A 22,647-nucleotide genomic window follows, 5' to 3' on the forward strand; every position below is an offset into this window, starting at 1 on the left:
GAAGAACACTAAGAACAATATTGCCTAGTCCAGGAGAACAAACAGTAAGGAGTAGAGTCAATCCCTTGGAAAATTATTGAGGTAAAATCTTAGATCACTTTCACCCAAGTGACTGATTAATTCTATATTTAGTTTTCTGCACCTTAGAAGAAGACTAAGAACTGAGCTTCTAGTCCAGGAGAACATCCAGTAAAGAAGAGAGCCACTGCCTCTAAAAATTGTTAAGGTCCAGTCTAGACCACTTTGACTCAAGTGATTCATTCATCCTATATATGAAAACCTTGAGCTCCGAACATGTGTTGGTCACCACGCCAGATTCCGCGTGTAAAAAGTTAAATGAAGAAAGAAATCTCAGCCCAGTGAGGGAGACAGAAATGTAAACATATTATTTAAATATTTTTAAAAGACTATTGGTATGTTCAAAATACCAAAGAGAATAACAGTTTAAGTATTAACAATACCAGGTCTCCTCTCTGATCCTCACCCCATCAGATATCTCTTTTGAAAGGAGTATGGGAGATAGACTATTTTGGAGAAAAATGGTTACTCAGGAAATTAGTTAATAATTGTGATAGATCGAGAGAGAATAGCTTGTCTTCAATAACATCTTCTTTATTTTATTATCACCTTCTTTGAATAATCAGCAGCAATATGAATATTATTTATTTTTCTTCCACCACTGCTATAACGTGCTAAGAGGCAGCATTTGTCGGTTTCCACAAGGTCTTCCTCTTTCTCTCTTATGCTTGTTCATGAGCTGTGAAGCTATGTCCTGCATAACTTGTGAAATTTATCTTGGACTCTTTGGCCTTAGTTTATACTCCACCGATTATTCATAAATACAAAACCCCAAAAAGAGGTAGGGAGGAGAGGAAATGGCAGCCTTTTGCAAATCTAATCCCAGACCACAATATTTTATTAGGGACTCCTTAATATTTTATATCTAACAATATTACAGTCATAAAATCTAAAAATTATATCTAAATGTGAAAATAACTTTGTAATCCTCCATAGTGTCTCTACTTGAGGAATTTGAATTCATAGTGCCTGCCATAACTAGGTTTGCCTTTTAATCCTTAATCGTAAATCCTTCTCTTATGTAATTTCTTTTGTAGACATTCCTTGCCCATAAATTGCCATGTTCTGTAACATGTGACTTCAGGCGGGTGTGATTAAACTTGAAGAGGCACCTGACCCCACGGTGCCTAATCTCTGGGGTGGCAAGCGTGAAAATTTACCCCCAAAGAGAAACAATGTAACTAACTAGCCTGTTTCAGATTCTCGATCATATATCCTAATGTGAATTAGAGAACTTAAAGAATTCAAAGAGACAGAAGCTAAAAACACATGCTTGAGCACACATGTGTATGCACACACAAACACACACACACGCACATCCCATAGCTGGTTATAGGCAAGCCATGATTTAGCCAATGTAATGAGAGAGCAAGGTTCATGAGATAGAGAACAGGTGTGCAAAATAGAGGACGAAGCAGTTAGCTGGTTGCAGTTGGAAACAGAAAGAAGCTAAGTCTTCATACAGCCAGTCCATCAGTGAACTCTTTATATCCAGGGAGAAACCTTCATGGTTATAACTAGGTTCCCTCATGCCCCTTTCACTTGGCAACAGTCAGGAAAACCTTAAAATAACCTCTTTTCACTTGAGAGTAGGTCGAGTGAGCCTCAGTGCCATTATCCAAAAGTCTGGACATGAGAAGTCAACTTTCACTTGTAACCTCTTCTAAGAAAAGATTTCACATTCTGTGCACTACTTTTCCTTAGGCTGACTCAAAAAATTACATCATCTGACTGAAAAATATAAAAAAATATTTCCTCACTCTAAGCCCGATGCCTCAGGGTGGTCACGATATTTGTGTGGATTATAACGTCCTTTCTTCTATTGAAGACGGAAAGATTTCTTCTATTTTGTATTGAAAAAGGTGTTTTATTGCAGGGCCAAAAGATGATAAAAGATGGCAGAAAAAATTTTCAAAAGCCCATCCATTAGAATAAACTCTATAAGAGAGAAAATAAAAATATCCGTTTGAGCAAACTCTATAAGCAGTAGGCAAGTGTGACTCGTTTGAAACATCCATGCTGGTGCAGTTTTCTAGTCATCTAAGAGTTTATTTTATGGAGTCTTGTAGCATTCAGCACATGTGAGAAAAACCGACCTGCTCCTCTTCTACCTATTGTGAAAATGAATCATTTGCATCAGTAAAATGTCTGTGTTGAGAAATTAGCTTTCTGAATATGTTATAATGTTTTTTTTACCATACACTACCATAGTTTTGTTGATTATTTTTCAACAAGTTATCTTCTGAGCAAAATATCATTTTTAAATTCCAGTCACCCACTAGGACATTCACAAGGTTCTATATAACGCGTGCAGGCATAAAATAAAGGATAATTTGGAATTTTAATTTTGTTTCTCTCCTGCTTTTTTACTATTTTTTCTCTTCCATTCTTCCTCTCCCTTCTTATCTCTCTTTCCTTTCCTTTCTCTCCACACAGTCTTAATTTTTATACTTCTATAGTTTTCATACCCAGACCTAGGACAGTGTCTGGAACATTGCAGATGCTTAATAAATATGTTTTGAATGGCCATTTTCAGTCAGGTAAAGCATTCCTTTCCTTCTGGTAAACAGACTCATTTCATGTCGATGTGTGTAATTTTGGGGCAGTGGTCAATTTGTTATTGTTTTTCTTTGTAATAGATCTCTTTATAAATTGTGCTATGATCACTCTCCTAAAAAATTGAAGATGTCATTAGTCTGATCTCTGAATAAGTGAGGAATTTCTGTTTTGGGAGAGTACAAAAGCTGCAGAGAGATGATCAAAGATTGGGAATTAGATATACTAATTCTATTGTTTTGTTGTGTTTTTTTCCATTCTTCTTGACTACTGTGGATTATCACTTTTTTCTTGTACTCAGATCCATATTTACTCTGTATTTGTCTTTTACTTATCCCCTTCACTATCCAGTGCAACCCAACAAGATCAGAGTTCCATGTGCCAGAACTTCCTAAAGATTGGAGTTCGGATATATTTAACTATAGATAAACAATGAGAAGAAAGGATATTGGGTATATCATTAAGGGAAAAAAAACTAAATTAAAAATAACTACATTAAAAATATAGTCAAACTATTAAATCGTTTTTAAATTTACACATGATCTTTCCATATAAAGTTCATAAAGAAAAAAGGAAGAACAAAATTAAAAATCATCTATAATTACTAAAAAAGGGAAATTATGAAATAGTTCCATCTCCTATAGAGGCAAAAAATAAAGAAATTTTGAATATAAAATAGTCAAGAAGAGAAATACAGATTTCTTCTATGGAAAAAATAGCAGGAAATGAGAGATAAAAGAATTTTTAAGAATAAATGAAGGAAGACACTTGAAAGATAATATATTAGAATAATTTATGAGACAATATTGTGAAAATACATGAGTATAGAAAAAATCAGAGGGCAACTTCTGGAGTATTAGCACAAGGAGCTCTGCAGACTCTTTCTGCTGCTAAACAACCAGAACTGGTGGAAATTATTTAAACACACACACACACACACGCACACGCACACGCACAAACATTTAAGATCTCTGAAAACTGTGCTAAGAGCATACAGCAAATGAAGAAACAATTATTGAAAAAATTTAACAATTACTAACATATATACATCTAAAACAGTGAACTCACAGTACATGAAGCAGAAAACATATGACCCAGCAATACCTTTCCTAGGTACATACCCAAGAGAAATGAAAGCATACTTCTACACGAAATCTTGCACCTAAATTTTCATAGCAGAGTTATTCATTCACCATGTGCATGCAATGAAATATTATTCAGCGATGAAAAATAATGAAACACCGATATATGTTATAACATAGATGAAACTTGAACACACTACGCTAAGAAGTTAGTCACAAAAGACCATATATGGTATGATTTCATTTATGTGAAATGTCCACAATGGGCAAATTTATAGAGATAGAAAGTAGATTAGGACTGGCCCCATGGCTTAGCGGTTAAGTGGGCGGGCTCCGCTGCTGGCGGCCTGGGTTCGGATCCCGGGCGGGCACCGACACACTGCTTCTCTGGCCATGCTGAGGCCGCGTCCCACATACGGCAACTAGAAGGATGTGCAGCTATGACACACAACTATCTACTGGGGCTTTGGGGGGAAAAAAATAAATAAAAAAAGAAAGTAGATTAATGGTTGCCTAGAGCTGGGGAGGGGGAGATCAAGGAGAAATAGGGAGTGACCACTAATAGGTATGAAGTTTCCTCAGGATTATAAAAATGTAAAACTGATTGTGGTGAGTTACATAATTCTGTGAATTTACTAAAAAGCATTGAATTCTACACTTTAAGTGAATTTGATAGTATATTAATTATATCTCAATAAAACTTGTATAAAAGATAAAATAAAAATGGCTAATATCATGTTTGGCTTCAATTCAGGAGGTATACAAATAATGAACACTTTCAAAAGTTAGTGACTGAAGAGAAAAAAGAAAAGGAAAAGTAAGATTGTCACTCTCTTGGAAGATAAAGACTTCATATAATGACTACTTTCAAGGATCAGAGCATTTAGTATTCAAGCTAGTAAATAATGTAGTAGACAAAAAATGCTCTTGGAACTTTATGATCCAACTCTGATCTATACTACTACAGAATAATCTCAGTAAAATAATCTATCTCCATCAATTCCCCACTACAAATGGAAATGGAAGAAAGGTTATCAATGCACTTAAAAACTGCTACATTAAGATGTCAATTAGACATAATATTGTGAAAAAATATTTGAATCTAATCACTTACTAGATCAAAGAATTAAAAGATGATTTTTAGAAAGATCTGATTCACAAATTTTGTAAACTATCCTCCTGGGTCCAAAGAAGATCATAAGCCCAAGTTCATGGGAAAAAGACCTTCTCTCTCCACATCCCACAAAAACCAGGAAGAACTGGATTTCCGTGAAAAATCTGAAGCTAAAGAATGGGAGAGGCACCTTTCTTAGCACATGAAGAAGGCATAGATGATCTTTTGAAAATAACCTAAAGAGAATTTGAGCAGCAATCGAGTCCCTCCATTAGCAGATGAGCGCTAAAAAGCTAGCAAATTTGAATATTTATGCTATTATAATCTCAAGATTGCATAGACTGATGAGTCCAGAATGGTTGAGCTGTGTACTTGCTTTAACTCTTAAATTAAAAACAAAGAAAAAAAATGCTTTTTGGTGATAGAATGCTCATTCCTGACAATAAGTGAAATCCAGTCAAAAACTTATATTTATTTATCTCATTTTATACACGCCAGAACTTTCCTTTCCATTCTCACCATGTATAAGAACCCATAAGAGCACTGAATTTCTGTGGCCAAATAAAAGAATTTCTAAGCTTTAAAACTAGCAGAATTGTTCATCTAAAATATTCTGTGGAAGTGAGTATAGATACATTTCACTCTCATTCATGTTTATCCTTTTAAATTCATTATATTACCTTAAAACAAACAAGCAGACAGACAAAATTAAAACACACTACCGTTGACATAAAAGTATTATTTCTCTACATTTCAAAAACAAAGACAAAAAGACTTCTGCTTCCAGCCTAGATAGAGTAACAAAGCTGGATTTACCTCTCATCTGAAAATAACAGTTTTCAAGGTATTGAACATCATAATAATGGACAGTGACCCCCAAGAGATGAAAAATAAATGAGGTGAATCTAAAAATTTGTCCTTGCTTAATGCCTTGAGAGATTGTTCCAGGCTGCGGTGCCTGGAGGGAAACCCCTGCAGAACCTGATTGCCTCCCTGTGTTAAGCTGATGGAGTTGGGCGTCTGAGAAGGCCAAAGCAGCTAAAGTTTGCAGGGCAGAGCATCAAAGAGGAGAGAGCTGCACAAAGAGAGAACTCCAGACATCTTCAGTGTCCCCTCCAGTATTCAGCAAAGTAAGTACCGATCGGTGCACCTGTGTGAGGGAACTCCTTCAGGATGGGGCAAGAACCAACTAAAGTGACGAGAGGATTGTACATGATGCTCACACAGGGCTGAGAATAGTGCCTGTTCCAACCAATTTCATAATTGGAAACTGAAAAACCACCTAATTTTTACACTGGGCACTCAGAAGGATTTACCTCAGTGAGAAAAAAGTAATTCCTAGAATTAGTATTGCTCTGGTCCCACCTAGAAATTTAAAAGACCATGAAACACAATTCTGCCTCTCTAGATTTCAGTTTCCTGTTATTGCCACATAAAAAATTATCACAAGCTTAGTGGCTTAAAGCAACACACGTTTACTGTCTCACAATTTCTGTGGATTAGGAATCCAGAAAATCCTGGTCCTCCTCTCAGAGTCACCAGGCTGAAATCAAGATGTTGGCCGGGGCTATGATTCCCATCAGAGTTTTAGGATTCCCTTTAAGCTCACTGGCTGTTGGCAAATTCATTTTCTTGAGGCTGTATATGTGAGGTCCCCATTTTCTCATGAGCTGTCACTTAGGACCTGCTTTCAGCTCCTAGATGTTACCCACAGTTCTTTGCCACATGGGCCGCATAGATAGTTCACGAGATAGCTGTTGGCCTTCTTCCAGGCCAAGAGGAGAATGTCTCTCTGAGTCTTCATTCTTTTTTAAAGACCTCACCTCATTATGTCAGGCCTGCTTTGATAATCTCCCTTTGATGAACTCAAAAGGGACCCATAGTTATATCTGCAAAATCTCTTTTGCCATATAAGGTAACATGTTCAAGGCAGTAATGTAACATCATATTCACAAGTCCCTCCTACACTCAAGAGAAAGGGATTATACAGGATTTGGGTCACAGAAGGTTATCATAGAGTTCTGCCTAACACATTAATGTAAAAGCTAGTTAGCTGGAAAAGAAAATCTTAAGATTTTATGATAGTAAATGCTCAAACTATAAATTACCAAACTTACACATGGAATGGAAAGTTTACAGAAGTATAAATTCTCAGGGAGCTGATAGACTTAGGAAGGCAATGCGCATCCACGTCACACAGACTAAACGGCAGATATTCGGACTTCCTTGCTACACAGCAGATTAAAAGCTGCAGTGAAACCACCTGAGGTTTTGGATGCAGAGCTGCTCAGAGGCACCAAATCGTTTTCCGAGTCAGGCTCTTGAGGGTGGGGGGAACAGAGTTAGATGAAAATTACGATTGTTTCATTCTACTGTGTAAAGCTTACAGAAAAAAGAAATGTCTCACCATCGCTTACAGAATAAATCCCAAAACCCTTCGTCTGGAATAAAAGCTCTTCTGTCACTTCTTTGGCCCCTGCCTTCCTGTTTCCCTCTCACGTTTATATCTCACAGAAAGTTTTATAGTTACCTTAAACAATCACATACTTTACTTTGCATAGATACATGAAGTTCCTTTCTTTACAATTCTCTACTTTTACCCTCAACCCACATGATGAATTCCATTCATTGTTTAAGATCCATTTATTCATTTAACAGACATTTATTGAGTGCCGACATTCATCAACGAACTGTTAAGCCTTCACCTCTCCCATAAAGCAGGGCTGATCTCTGCTTTCTGTTTTGTATAAAAACTTTAGCCAGTTCATTTATATCTATGCCTGTTATCTTATGTTTATACATTCATATCCCAATTGTGAATACCTTGAAGGAAGGATTCTGGTTTATTTGTTTATATTTCTAGGACTACTTCAGGGATTGTTACAACTCATCAATCATGGTTTGCTGAAAATAGTAATAATAATAATAACACCTAAAATGTATTCAGTGATTCCTTGTACTGTGAAAACATTTTATACATATTGGCTCATACGAAAATCCTTGCAACAGCAGTGTAAGGCAAGTATTATAATCCTCAATTAGTAAATGAGAAAACTAAAGTTCAGAGACAGAAGCAAGACTTGTATTTTCTTTAGTGAGGAAGAGTCACCCTGAGATAACATCTGTTGCCAATCTTCCTCTTTTTTCACTTGAGAGAAATTAGCTCTGAGCAAACATCTGTGCCAGGCTTCCTCTATTTTGTATGTGGCTCACCACCCAAGCATGGCTGACTAGTGGTGTAGGTCAGTGCCCAGGATCGGAATGCACGAACCCAGGCCGTGGATGTGGAGCATGCCAAACTCAACCGCTGTGCCACAGGGCCGGCCCCAAGCAAGACATTTATATAAATGACTGACACTCCTCAGCCTGGAGGAGTTCTCTATACCAATGTTGTCCCCAGGCCGGCGCATCAGCACCACTCACACATTTAACACCATGTTAAACACGCATGTTCTCAGGTTCCACCCCAGACTATTCAATCAGAAATTCTGAGGTCAGGGACCCATAATCTGAGATTTAACAGGTCCTGGATGTGATACTGACACCTGCCAAAGTCTGAGAACCACTGCTCTGTAAGCTGATATAGAAACACCCTGGCCAAGAAAATGGGATCAACTAGGACTTTCAAACAACCTTCACCAGAAACTTGGGAACTAAATTCATATGCTAGATTATGAGGGAGAAAAAACAAAGATTTGTACAGAAAAATGATTCATCGTGAAATCAGAAGTCACTTTGAAGGTCTATACATCCATTATATAGAGTATGAAACTTAACACAGGGTCAATATGATGAACTGGCCAATGCTTAGTTAAAATAGATGGAAAATAATCTTTTCCCTTGATGGTAATAACTACTTTGGGATTTACATCGTGTCATGCATTTCTCTTTATCAGAAAATATTCTCTATAACTTGTTTTATCACCCCAAAGACATCTTAAACATCTCCAGGTCAAGGGTCTTGTTTTCTTTATTTGGATCTTTCCTCAAGCATAGATCGCTGTACTATTGGGAGACATTTTAACAAGTTCTTATTCAACAGAATTGAATTGGACTCAATTAGCCCATCTTTCCCCATTCCTTTATATTAGGGATTGTCTTTTTAAAAAATGGCATGTGAGGGGCCGGCCCGGTGGTGCAAGCGGTTAAGTGCGCGCGCTCCGCTGCGGCGGCCCGGGGTTCGCTGGTTCGGATCCCGGGCGCGCACCGACGCACTGCTTGGTAAGCCATGCTGTGGCGGCGTCCCATATAAAGTGGAGGAAGATAGGCACCGATGTTAGCCCAGGGCCGTCTTCCTCAGCAAAAAAAGAGGAGGATTGGCGGATGTTAGCTCAGGGCTGATCTCCTCACAAAAAAAAAAAAAAAAAAAAAAAAAAAAAAAAAAAAAAAAAAAAAAAATGGCATGTGATGGGCCGGCCCCGTGGCTTAGTGGTTAAGTGCACGCGCTCCGCTGCTGGCAGCCTGGGTTCGGATCCCGGGCGCACACCGACGCACCACTTCTCCGGCCATGCTGAGGCCGTGTCCCACATGCAGCAACTAGAAGGATGTGCAGCTATGACATACAACTATCTACTGGGGCTTTGGGGGAAAAAATAAATAAATAAAATTATAAAAAAAAATGGCATGTGATATGATATTAAAAATAGTTAAATTGTTATAGGAAGTTAAATTTTGATCTCCGAAAAGACAAAATAGTGCAGGATAAGTATGGCACCCTCCTTTCACTGAGGACTGTTTGCTGAGGGATTGGAGAGTGAGCTTGCATTTAGCATATCCCGAGGACAGCAACAGAAATGAATGTGCACTCTGCACAGAGCACTGCACTCAGCATATTTGCATACACGCTTATAAAGTAAAGTTTATACCACTCAGGAAGTTCACCATCTGGTTGTGAAGACAAACTATGTAAACATGCAAAAGAAGAGTTATAAACAAATAAAAAGCTATATAGATGAAAGCAAGTGTAGGGATAATAAATGCCCTACCAATAGCCATGCATTGGAAAGCATAGTGGAAAAGGAGGCTTCACTGTTTCTGAACACATTAGCGCTGCTGAGTTAACTGATACAGGCACAGTCAAAAGTTAGTGTAAGGGAAGCCATCTTATAGAAGAAAGCCTTGTTGGAACTATGAATAACCCTGACTCACCAGCCTCTTTGAATCTTTGCTTTAGTTTGCCTAGATAAGTAAGGATCTGTCTCCAGGGGATTGGCAGGCTCTGTAGACTTTATGGTCCCTCCCAGCTGCCATAAAATGATAACTTTGTTCTTTTCAGTTCTCTAGGAAGGTGATAGCCTCTGGACAGAGATTCTATGCTGATATCCATGAACTGAAAGATCTGATGTGGCAACTCCCAGTCTGCAACACAAGGGGGTTCAACATTTCCTAATCCCCTCCCTTATAACCCACCAGCCTATATAACTGCTTCAAGATTCTGTGCCTCCCTTAAGATGGTTCTTTCAGACATTAGTCGGCCATCTTCCCCCTTGCTAGCAAGCTGTAATAAAGTCTTTTCTCTCTTACCTACTTGCCTCTTGACTATTGGCATGTCTTGCTTTGGTAAACAGAAGACCCACATTGGGCGGTAACAAACAGAGCATAGACCCATATGCTGATTCCCTATATGATTTTGTCTTGATTTTTGTTCTAGTCTTGATTTTAGATGATTTTAAAATATGATGTTTATAAGATCAAACTTTTCATGTTTTTACACATAAACAAAAGTCCCCTCCCTACCTAATGTATGATCAAATCTGTTTGACATTCAGAGCAGAAGCCAAATTTGTCAAAAATTAAGAGATTTTATAAAAATATGGGTACAGGGGCCAGCCCGGTGGCGCAAGCGGTTAAGTGCGCACGTTCTGCTGCGGCGGCCCGGGGTTCGCCGGTTCGGATCCCGGGTGCGCACCGACGCACCGCTTGTTAAGCCATGCTGTGGCGGCGTCCCATATAAAGTAGAGGAAGATGGGCATGGATGTTAGCCCAGGGCCAGTCTTCCTCAGCAAAAAGAGGAGGATTGGCATTGGATGTTAGCTCAGGGCTGGTCCTCCTCACAAAAAAAAAAAAAAAAAAAAAATGGGTACATTATGGGTTTCTCATAAGACTGCAATGTTAAGAACAATCAATCAATATCAAGGAAGTATCTAGCATGTTAGTCTCCCTGAGGATATGAGACAAACCCTTGAAACACAAATAAAGTGCTAAGAAATTGAGAGAAACTGACTAACTAACCAACTAAACAACTAATTATGTCAAAATTAAGGAAGATATGTATGTAAGTAATACAACATTTCAATTGGAGGAGAGTATTTTAGAAGAGCATTCTAGAAGAAACCAAACCCTTCACACAGAAAGACATATGTATAAGTATTCACTGCCTGGAGCATTCTTATAGGCCAAGGAAATCAGATTTTAAATTTATCCTGCAGGTTAGGGTTTTCCATCAGAAATGCTTAAGCAGAAAAAGTGGCAGGATCAGATCCTTGCCTTAGGAAGATAACTCTGGAAGCTGTGTCGAGGGTCCATGTAGGGACGATCTAAGCAAGTCCAGACATGCCTAAACACACATATCCTGAAGGCAGATTTGCAGAGACCTCTCTGAGCCCTGGCAGAATATCAGATCAAGTTACACAGTAACCTGAAAGTTTAACTTAGCCTAGCAAGATGTCTAACTTGTGTCTTGGGAGCTTGTATTTCTCCAAATTTTGTCCAATAAAATGTATTTATTAGAAGTTCTGAAACAAAAAGGTAGTGGTTAGGAATAAATTATAGATAAGTCCCTGTTTGAGGAAAAATTATACAGAGAAAGATTAATTAAAATAGAAAAGAGACAGAATAGTTGTATGAATTATAAAGTTATACTTTTTTAGTAATATAGGGAATCCTATCTGTTGGGCCTGTATGCACATTAGTAAGAATTATTGTTAATCCAATATAAGATATTAGAATTACAAGTTAAAATAGTCAGAATGGTTTCATAAACCTATCTTGTAGAAGATTACCTGAAGAATAATACATACTGCCATGTACATAGGAGACATTTTTAACAATCATAAACAATTCTTATGCTTGGATTTTAATGTACATGTGACATCAGGTCCCAGATATCTGTATGTGGGGTAGAAAAAAAAACCCCACTACTAACCTACTAATTATCTCCCCTATAAACTTATTTCCCCCTAAAAGAATGTGTGAAAGTGTGTGTGTGTTTACATTTAGGTATATGAAGCAGAGACAAGCATAATATTTTTGCCCTCTGTGAGAGCTACTTGGAATCAGATTTATTGATGTTTAGCCAGTTTTATTCCCAGAACTTTGTAATTCCAGAAACCAACGAGTTGAAGAAATAATTCATGGAGTTTCTCTGTCTATAATCTAAATACTATAGATGAATTCTGAAATAATATCTAACATGTAGTCTTACTATCATAAAATGAATCTGTGTTTTTTATATATTAACTCATTTATTCCTTCAACTTTCTGATGAGTTATATATTATTTTTAGACCTGTTTTACATAAGAGGAAAATGGGGCACACAGAGATTATATGAATACACCTTGGCAAATTATCTCATTTTAAAAAATTGGTAAATCTGGTTCAAATTATACTTGATCACGAAGTGTATGATTTGAAAAAGAAAATGTAAAATGCCCAGGTGGCCCTTTATACTAATTTCAGCATATTCATTGATTTGGGGACATTTCCTCGTCCTTTACCTTTAATCTCCTTGTCATTTTTGAACCATCTTATATCAGCTGCAGGTTTACTGCCAGATGTTTTACAAGTCAGCTGCATCAAGTCTCCCTCCATAACTGGGGATGAAAATCCACTGATTTGCGGCTTCTCAGGAACACCTGAAGTTTAAGCAAATGAATGAAGTGAACGTCAATCTCCAGGGCTGATGGCTTCCTATGACTATACTTTCACAAACAAAGCTAACGTGGGTGGTTAAATGACAATAACTTCAACCAAGAATAATAAGCTGCTATATAATAAAATAAACTGCTTAAAACATATAAATATATAGATAGATATAGATGTATATTCTCCACACACACGCATATATACATGTGTATGTATATATATACGTGTGTGTGTGTGTGTGTGTGTAGAATATACATCTATATCTCATCCAGAAAGCATTTGAAATGCATTTAGTTCACAGTAGTTTTTTAAATTAAATTTTACCTGCAAAAATACTCTTTGTAAGACTTAAAAACAACCATTCAATATATCTTAAGATTTACCAGTACAGAGATTTAAGAAGGTAGATTGTTTGCACTGGGGAAAAAATTCACAAAGTACATTTCTTTATTCTTTAGCAAATTGTGATTTAACTAAAATAGCACCTTTTATTCCTGATTTCATAATTCTTAAAGCTTAAAAAGATATTATTATCCTCTGTGTACTTTGTTCAAGAAAATACATTTTGGAATAAGATATTCATCAATAATCATAACTATAGTTACTTTTCTTATTCTTCTAAAGTAGAGAATGTCCTTGTTGTCATTTGTATTAGAAATGAAATTGTAGTTTTGTGGAGCATGATATGTATTATTTTTAATGCTAACCACTTATTACCTTTTCTAGTCCGAATCATCCAATGAATAAGCAGACAACTGATATGCAGAGATAGTATATGGGTGATTTAAACAACAGAACATTACACATTTCTTGGGCAATAATATTCTGTTGTCATGTTAGAGGTTTATTACAGTTTCTTCTAAAATTATTCAATAATAAAGGTAGACTGAAAGCTTCTTTATTGTACTACTTAATTCAGTTTGAAAAGAATAAAAATGTGAGAATGTTGAAAAGCATCAATAAGAGAGATACAAATTAAAACAACAATAGCAAAGATAAATAACAGATCAACATACTCTGATTAGCTGGCTAGTTTTTTTTTTCTATTCATCTTCATATTGCCTTTGTTTTTTTAATCTATGCCACATCATCACTTAACAAACTAAAGTTAGCCAGTTGCCTGTTCTTGGGCTCTCAAGGTGGCTCTCTATAGAACAATACATTAACTTTTGGCAATTGTTATCCTGAAATACTTCATTTTTAGTGGGTAAATTTTGTCCTTAATGACAAGCGTGTGAAGATTTTTATAAAATAGTCCTAGTGGGACTTGCAAAGAAACATATTCCATAGCCTATGCAAAAACCAATTCACTAGCTGGATTAACTTTAATAGTCCCACCCAAAAGAATAGCATGCACTAGTTCTTTTAAAAGCAATGTTATGCCTTTATCTATCAAAAAAGGAAGACAAGCTAAGGGCAAAAAAAAAAAATCAATCTTGAAATTCCTCTAGGTTGCTCAGTCCACAGGTGTGTTTCAATGAAGAGCAGTAATTTCAGCTGATTGGGCCGCTGACGTCTGTGGAATCACAGAGAGCTCTGAGCTGCTGCAACTTTATTTCCTTGGAATCTCTATAAATATATTGCTTTTTTGTGTCACTTTAACCTTTCGGAAAACGGCCCAATATTTAGAGAGTAAAAGCACAAAGAAGCTACAAGCTGCATGCACAAGTGACATTATGTACATCATTTAGGAATCTAGAAAACTACAAAGTTAAAAGGTGAGAAGACACAGAAATGTCAGGGTCATTTAAATGCACTAAAATACACAAAGCGGTCATATTTGAAAGCCACAAGATATTAGGGAAGGCTCCCATCAGGTGACTAACATGACAAAATGGAGGAGCACCTCGTAAGACAAGTTGAATTCATTATGCTCATTATTCTATCACTTCATAAAAGGATCACCATATACACAATCTATAGATGATTTGCTACAAAGGAATTTAGTTGAAAAACAAGAAATCCGGTGCCTATTGCTGGCTAAGAAACAATTTTGGCTGTGTGCTCTCAGGAAGGCATACAAATCTTTACACTTCCCTTTGTCTGTTTATAAAATGGGGAAAGTGACTAAGCGATTTTTAAACGCCTTTTGTTATAATGTAGCAGGAAGGGATTAAACTACATCTACTAATATGATCTCAAAGTGTGTACGTGCTATTGAATCATGTTGCTGTAGCAGTACGCATCTCTCTGGCTTGTGATTACATAGTGTGGGTCCCTTGCACTTACCCAGAACAGTGAGATAGGCCTTGGAAGTTTTGACAGGCATTGTAAATAAAGAACAGGTGTACTGTCCTTCATCAGAGAGAGACACATCGCTGACGCTGATACTCAACTCATGCCAGGAAGCCCGAACCAGCTCAATTCTATTGTCCCTTAAAGCTGGAAAGAGAAAATATTGAAAATGCAAATAACGTTAGAAAAAGTCAGAACTGTTAGATATGTATTTTTAGCACAATACAATAAACATTTTCTTTGGCCATACGTCTAATTCCCATTTTCTTATTAAAGGATGGTTTACATATATTGAAATATTCTATCAGATTTTTAAAAAATCAGAGTTGAATTAGGTGCTCCTTAATGTTCTCAGAAGTAACTTTTTAACCAAATGATTGCATCTAGTATAATATTTTGGATGATGTAGATGTTTGTGGTGATAAGAATGGCTTTCCTCCACATCTTTCACCGAACGCTAGCGCCAAGAAAAACTATAAACAGAAGGTTCACGTCTATGGACAGACAAATTTGGGGAACCTATGACTGCTGTATTCCTTCCAAGAGACCACAATGAACACAGCATATTAAAAGCTCTCTGCAGTAAAAGACACCTGTTGAACTCCATTTAAACGAGAGCCGACATTCAGCTGAAAAGCTCCTGCAAAGTTCTCGACGTTTAAATTTGCTCTGACTGGTTGGTGACACTGCTGTACTGCCTGTTAAATACTTTTAATATATTCTTTGGTTCATACAACCTTTTCTATCACAGCACATGTGTTTTCACAGAAGAATTCTTAGTATCTTGATGACTTATGCTCCTTTTGACTCATTTTGGGAAAAAACATTTAAAAGTTTAAATATCATTATATACCCCACTAAGTACAGCTATAAAGCCTAAAATTAAGCAAGATACAGCTAAAAAATTCCTCTGAAATGCAGAAAGAGGAAGAAGACTGGTTAGGGACACCAGGACCTGAGGAACAACACAGTGGTGCCCCAAACAATAGTAAAAGGCAATGCAGGCCCGGCTTCTCCCAACCACCACCTAGCAACAGAAGGAGGCTGAGGTGGACTCATTTTTATTGCTAACAAATGGGAGCCCCACCAGCAACATCAGGAGGACTGGCCACCAGCAAGGAGAATCAAGTGGAAGCATCACTGACAAGGGTCCATGGAAAGCGATCTCTTTCCCGTGGGGCTGGAGACTCCCCTTCCCTACCTAGAGAAACTGCTGTATTGGGCAGCATGGGCAGCTGGGTGATCCCTTTACAAGTAGCCAGGCCTAGAATTGATTTTCCCTTCAGCTGGAGAACCACTTATCCTACCTCGAGCCAACAGGCAGCCTGGCCTGGGGAAGCTCCTCTGCCCCCTTAGGTACCAGTAGAGATCAGTGTAACCCTCAGTGGAACTAGACGACTCAAGCTGACCACAAGCACCGTAAAGGCTCTGACAATTAAATTGTTGGTGGAACCAGGCCTGCAAACGTAAGCTAGGACCTGTGTGCTAAACCTAAACAGGATGACTGCCTCCTAGAATAGAAGATTTAAATGGGATCCAGAGTCTCCTAACATTATAGCTAAAGTGTCCAGGATATACTAAAAGAAAAATCACTGGTCACACCAAATACTAGGAAAATCATAACTTGAATGAGAAAAAATAATCAACAGATGCCAACAGTGAGTTGAAATGGATATTGGAATAACCTGACAAAGAATTTAAAGAAGACATCATAAAAATACTTTAAGAAGCAATTACTAATTATCTTGAAACAAATAAAAAATAGAAAACCTCACCAAAGAAAAAATTATAAAAAAGAACCAAAATGGAAATTATAGAAGTCAAAAACACAGTAACCAAAGTAAAAACTCACTGGATTGGCTCAACAGTACAGTGCAGATGACAAAGGATAGAATCAGCGAACTCAAGGACAGAGCAACAGAATTCACCCCATCTGAACAACAGAGAGAAAGTAGATAGGAGAAAAAGAAAAGGAATAGAGCCGCAGGGACCTGTGGGGCAGTAACAAAATATCCGACATGGTACCATACGAGTTCTAGAAGAAGGGAAAAAGAGTGGAGCTGAATGAGAATTTGAAGAAATAATGGTTGAAAATATTGCAAATTTGGCAAAATAAATAAATGTACAGAATCAAGAAGACGAACAAAGCTCAAAGAGGATAAACTCAAAGAAGTCCATATCAAGATACATCAAAATTAAACTTCTGAAATCCAAAAACAAAGAAAAAATATCTTGAAAGCAGCCAGAGATAAAGACATACTGCCTATAAGAGAACACCAATTCAAATGACAATAGATTTCCTCTTTGCCATCACGGAGGCCAGAGGGAGTAGCCCATTTTTCAAGTACTGAAAGAAAAGAATTGTCAACGATGATGAATTTTTATCCAGTGAAATTAACCTTCAGGAATCAGGGGAAATAAATACATTCTTAGAAGAAGGAAAACAGAACATTTGTCTCTAGCAGATCTGTCTTAAAGAAAAGCTAAAGAAAGTTTCTTCAAACAGAAAAGAAGAATTCCTGGAGCATCGAGAAGGAAAAAAGAACAACTGAAAGAACAAAAATATGGGTGAATACAACATAGACTACCTTTCTCCTCCTGAGTTTTCTTGATTATGTGATGGTTGAAATAAAATATGGGTGAATACAACATAGACTACCTTTCTCCTCCTGAGTTTTCTTGATTACGTGATGGTTGAAACAAAAATTGTAACAACTGATGCACTGTTCACCATATATAGAAGGACTACTGGAGACAAGTGAGAAGTGTGCAGGGCAAAGGAACCTAATGGAAGTGAGGTTTCCATACTTTACTCGAAATGGTAAAACATTGCTACTAGTAGACTCAGATAAGTCGCATGTATATTTCAATATCCAGAACAACTACTAAGAAAATATACAAAACAATACACTCAAAAACTCTATAAATAGGGCCTGGCCCCATGGTGGAGTGGTTCAAGTTCCATGGGCTCCACTTTGGCTTTGCAGGTTTGGATTCTGGGTGCAGACTTACTCTCCTCACCAGCCATGCTGTGGTGGCGTCCCATATACAAAAAAATAGAGGAAGGTGGGCACAGATGTTAGCTCAGGACCAACTTTCCTCAGCAAAAAAAAAAAAAACTTCTATAAATAAAGATGGAATCCATTTATTTAGTGTCTTGAAATAAACACATTATAGAGATGGAGAAGAGACTAGCGTTTACCAAGGTTTAAGGGTGGAAGGAGTGGAGGAGATTGGGAGGACGTGAGCGTGGTTATAAAAGGACAGCACAAGGGATCCTAGTGGTGTTGGAACTGTTTTGTATCTTGACTGTAGTGATGGAAACATGAACCTACACGTGTAATAAAACTGTATAGAACTAAACACATACACAAATGAGCATGCATAAAGCTGGTGAAACCCAAATAAGATTGGTGACTAAATGTCAATTTCCTAGTTGTGACATCTTTGCAAGATGCTCTTTGGGTGAAGGGTACATAAGATCTCTCTGAATTATTTCTTACAACTGGGTATAAATCTACAACAAAAAATCATTTAAAAAAATTTATGCACATTTGATGGAGTAGAGAAATGGTTAGGATATCAAAGCTTAAAATGCATGTACACATTTGCCACAGAGCAAGAGGGGGATCCCAAGTGCCATATACTCTTAAATTGCCTGCTCCTTCCCTATATGCTTTGTGAGTGGAGTAGGCAATTATAAAATATATAATATTTGGGAAAATTCTAAATGTCATGATTTAAGATATATTTTTAAAAAATCATCCTCCTACATGTTCAAATAACACATACCTTAATGATAGTACTCCCTCTGCTACTATTCTCTGTTAACTCTAATTTCATAAGAAGACATATACTTGCACATATTTTCGAAAGTGATTTTTACTGAATATAAAAAATAAGGCAAGTCTGATTATAATTGTTTGTAACTCCATCAGGATACAGCATACATTTTTTTTAAATGCATGTTTCATATTCTATCTCCTACATGCCCTAATACATATGCCTTGTTCAGTTGCTAGAGGAAAACAGTGGGACACAGATTTGTTATTTCCCCAATAGGACATCATGCTATATCAACCACTTTTCAAAGCTATGATTTATTTAAAAAAAATATGTATCATATATTTCTTGGTTTTTAAAAAAAGAGATCACCAAAAGAGAAAACCTCAGGTTTCTGCCGTGATGTTGTATGGGTAAACATGTTCCTCACTCACTGTGTTCAATTTCGTTTCCTCTAACACAGGGCCCACTGACAGAGACAGAACTTACAATTTTCAGTGAATCCTGGCAAGAGGAATTTAACCGTCTTTTGGTCAGATTATTTTGTGGAAACTATACAATATCACTGAAGTCAAACTCAATTACTCAACACTTACAAATATAAAACTTTCCTATTTAAATCACTTGCATGGAGTAAAGCAAAAAGTATTGACTTTGGGATCCCAAGACCTGCTCTCAGCATTTGCATGACGTCAGGTTTCCCGTGGATGATAACTCTTGATTCATCTCCCTTCTTGGATTGTGAAGTGAAGTGAATGATATCATGCAGTATGGAAAGTGCCTTAAAATAAATCTACAAGGATATTATTAAAATATTTTAGGTTTGGAATCCTGAGGTGAACCTTAATATTTTAGTGTCTTAATGTCTCAGTTGATTCAGCCTACCAAACCATATAATATTTTGAGTTCTTTTATGATCACTACCAGCCCTGACTAAAAACTAGGCTCTGAAAAGCAGAATATCTGCATTTTAATGTGAGCACTATTATTGATTAACCATATGAACTTAGCAAGTCACTTAAATACTGTGTGCCTCAGTATGCTGAGTGTTAGGTGGAGATAACTGAGTGAAAGTATAAGAAATATGGTTTAGAGAACCGAAATATATGAACATATTTTTGAAACCTGAAAAATATTCCCAAGAACCAGGGAATTGACACAATTAGTAAAGTGATTATTTATTGTGTAAATTTTTTCGATAATACATTTGCCAAAACAAAAGAGCTGTCTGAGGAGATTCTCACTGGACTGTACATTTTAAACAAATCTTACATCCACAGCATTTATCTTTTCACGTTTATAAATACTTGTGATGTCATCTGCAGTTTGCTTTATCATAGCATTTCAAGTATGAAAGAATAAAGGAAAAACTTTAATAGTTCAAAGTGGAATACAATATAACTCAACAGGTTCCCTGTGAGCAGCATCCTTGTCTTGCTCATCTCAGCACCCTGTACCATCACTATCTGCACAAGGAGGTATTCAGTGAAGGGCTATTGAATTGAAACTGAGAGCCAAACTCTGTCTTTAGACAATAAGAGCAGAGTGAAAAAGAACTGAACTAGGAAGTCCTCTTCGATATATCTCCACAGGCTCCCCCACAGGACAGAAGTCACAAAAAGAAGAAAAAAAGTGTCCTGTTTAGACACTGTTGAGCATAAAAGAGCTGGAAACATCATGCTACAAAAATTTTTAACAAAGCGATAGTTCATTGGAAAATGATTTGAAATACTGAATGACTGACCTCTGAAGCTATTGTCATGTTACCTTTCGGTTTCCAAATGAACACAAAAGATAGGAGCTAATCAGAGACAATCCGTATTATTTAAATTTTCTACATAGTAAGTCCCAGATATGTAGTGAACCTAAATAAAGAATTGTGATATCGTCAGTTGAAGTGAATTCAATCTTAAAAAAATTGTTTTCCTTTGAGAACACAGAATGTTCACTATTATCTAAATATCTTGTGTGTGTGTGTGTGTGTGTGTGTGTGAGGAAGATCGGCCCTGAGCTATCATCTGCTGCCAATTCTCCTCTTTTTGCTGAGGAAGATTAGCCCTGAGCTACCATCTGTGCCCATCTTCCTCTATTTTGTATATGGGACGCCGCCACAACATGGGTTAATGAGCAGTGTATAGGTTCGCACCCGAGATCTGAACCTGCAAATCCTGGGCCATCGAAGCAGAGCACGTGAAGTTCATCGCTATGCCACTAGGCCAGCCCCTCTAAATATCTTTTGAAAAAATAAAAACCCAAAAATTTTGTTGAAAAAAAGATTTTAACATTACCCTCACAATAATTGAAGAGAAGAAATGAGTATGTATAACAAAAGAACAAAAGGCAATTGCTCACCCATCATAGAGATTAAAGAGGAGCTCATGGGTTAAGTAGGCTGCTCTAGGTCCTGCCTTATCAGCTCTTAGGTGCCTGCCACCCAGTGGTGAGGGGATTTAACGGTTCAGAACTCTGAGCTCTGGAGGATTTAATCCTAGCTGCAAATAAGAAGCACTGACCAATGAGTAAGAATCTATTAAATAGTACTTCACTCTGGATAAAAATTATTTTCCCAATATACTGTTGGTTCTAAATGGTTCATCAATCATACAAATGCATATTTGGGATTCAGGCTGGGTAAAATAAAAATTCCTAAGACAAGTACTTGGAGGATTTGAGTCACATTTTATACTCATTTCTACCAAAAGTTACTGGCATAATTAATAAGTTGTATATTAATTACATAGTTTTAAACCAAATTAACTTAACAACATTAATACTACTGAATTTATCTGATGTTATTCATTTAAGAACCTAATAGCAATTTGTGCATACGTGCTTTAATAGTTTTCCTGCCTTACGTGTTAGGATATTTATAAAGGTGATCACAAACTTCTTGCCAGAAACATTTCCAAATATCTTTAAATTGATTTCCAGTGAGTAATAATTCATGTCACACCTTAGAGTGCTTAAATAATGATAAAAACATATTTCATTATGTAATCACTTTTAAGAGATTACTAAAGGCAGCAAATAACAACTTTATTGCTTTCGCATTTTGTCCTAGTTCGCCTATTTGACCTAAAACTTCTCCCAATCAGAATTATATCTCTTTGTATTTCTCACAAGACCTTATACATATATGGATGCCTGTTAGTAATTTATTGAATTAAGTTTAATAGGTGGGTTGTCATTCTTTTGCATACAATATTTTATAACTGTACATATTAACATCATTTTAGAAAATTTCATCTAAGTGAACATTATACACTAAATGATTCTGTCATTATAATTCACCATATTTTATAGACAGTACGAAAGGAGAAACCTGCATCAAGATGATAGAAGTCATCTCAAGTGTCATCTTGGCTACTTAAATTCTCAGTGGTAAGCCTAAGTTTCTGAAAGCACACCATCCTATACCTGTAGGACCTTAGCCAAAACAATCACTACGTACATTTAAAACTTTAAAATACAGTTATTATCCAACCAATATGTTCCATTTTGTAAAGTAAATTTAACATCATTGAGGTGATGGGATTTCAAGAACCATAGATGTGTTGTCCTTCATTCTCTTTGTTCTCAGCTCAAGTTCCCACACCCAGGTGTCCCCACTTGATTCCTGTAGGGAATTTGGATGTGTCAGTACAATAACCAAGTTCTGCCTATGGGAAAGCTGCGTCTAAGAAAACTGCCCATGGCCTTTGCTTCACTAGCAGCTTTATTTTGCTGCCTGCTGTCTGCCAATAGACTCCTGCCCACCACCCTGACTTTGTTGTCCAAAGGTTGCCCAGACCAGCACACTGCTTTGTTTCCCAACTTCTGCCACAGGCCTGCTCTCTGCACACTGTCCACCTAGATCTGAGCTAATTGCCTACTCTGCTTTGCCCCTTCTGATTTCTCTAGAACTGACCACTAACCAAATTTACTCATGCAATCTG

The 22,647-nt window shown here is 37.0% G+C and overlaps 1 protein-coding gene across 1 annotated transcript in view; it reads right to left on the reverse strand.

Annotated features, from left to right (window-relative positions):
• Window positions 1-22,647, reverse strand: part of CADM2 (cell adhesion molecule 2) — a 232,137-nt gene that overhangs the window by 141,928 nt on the left and 67,562 nt on the right. The window contains exons 3-4 of the mRNA XM_058570612.1: window positions 14,924-15,076; window positions 12,547-12,684 (exon numbers count right to left, since the gene is read on the reverse strand). Of these exons, the coding sequence (XP_058426595.1) occupies window positions 12,547-12,684; window positions 14,924-15,076 (291 nt within the window). The remainder of the gene's footprint in view (window positions 1-12,546; window positions 12,685-14,923; window positions 15,077-22,647) is intronic.

This window comes from Diceros bicornis, chromosome 27 (assembly GCF_020826845.1).
Source record: "Diceros bicornis minor isolate mBicDic1 chromosome 27, mDicBic1.mat.cur, whole genome shotgun sequence".
NCBI lineage: Eukaryota > Metazoa > Chordata > Mammalia > Perissodactyla > Rhinocerotidae > Diceros > Diceros bicornis.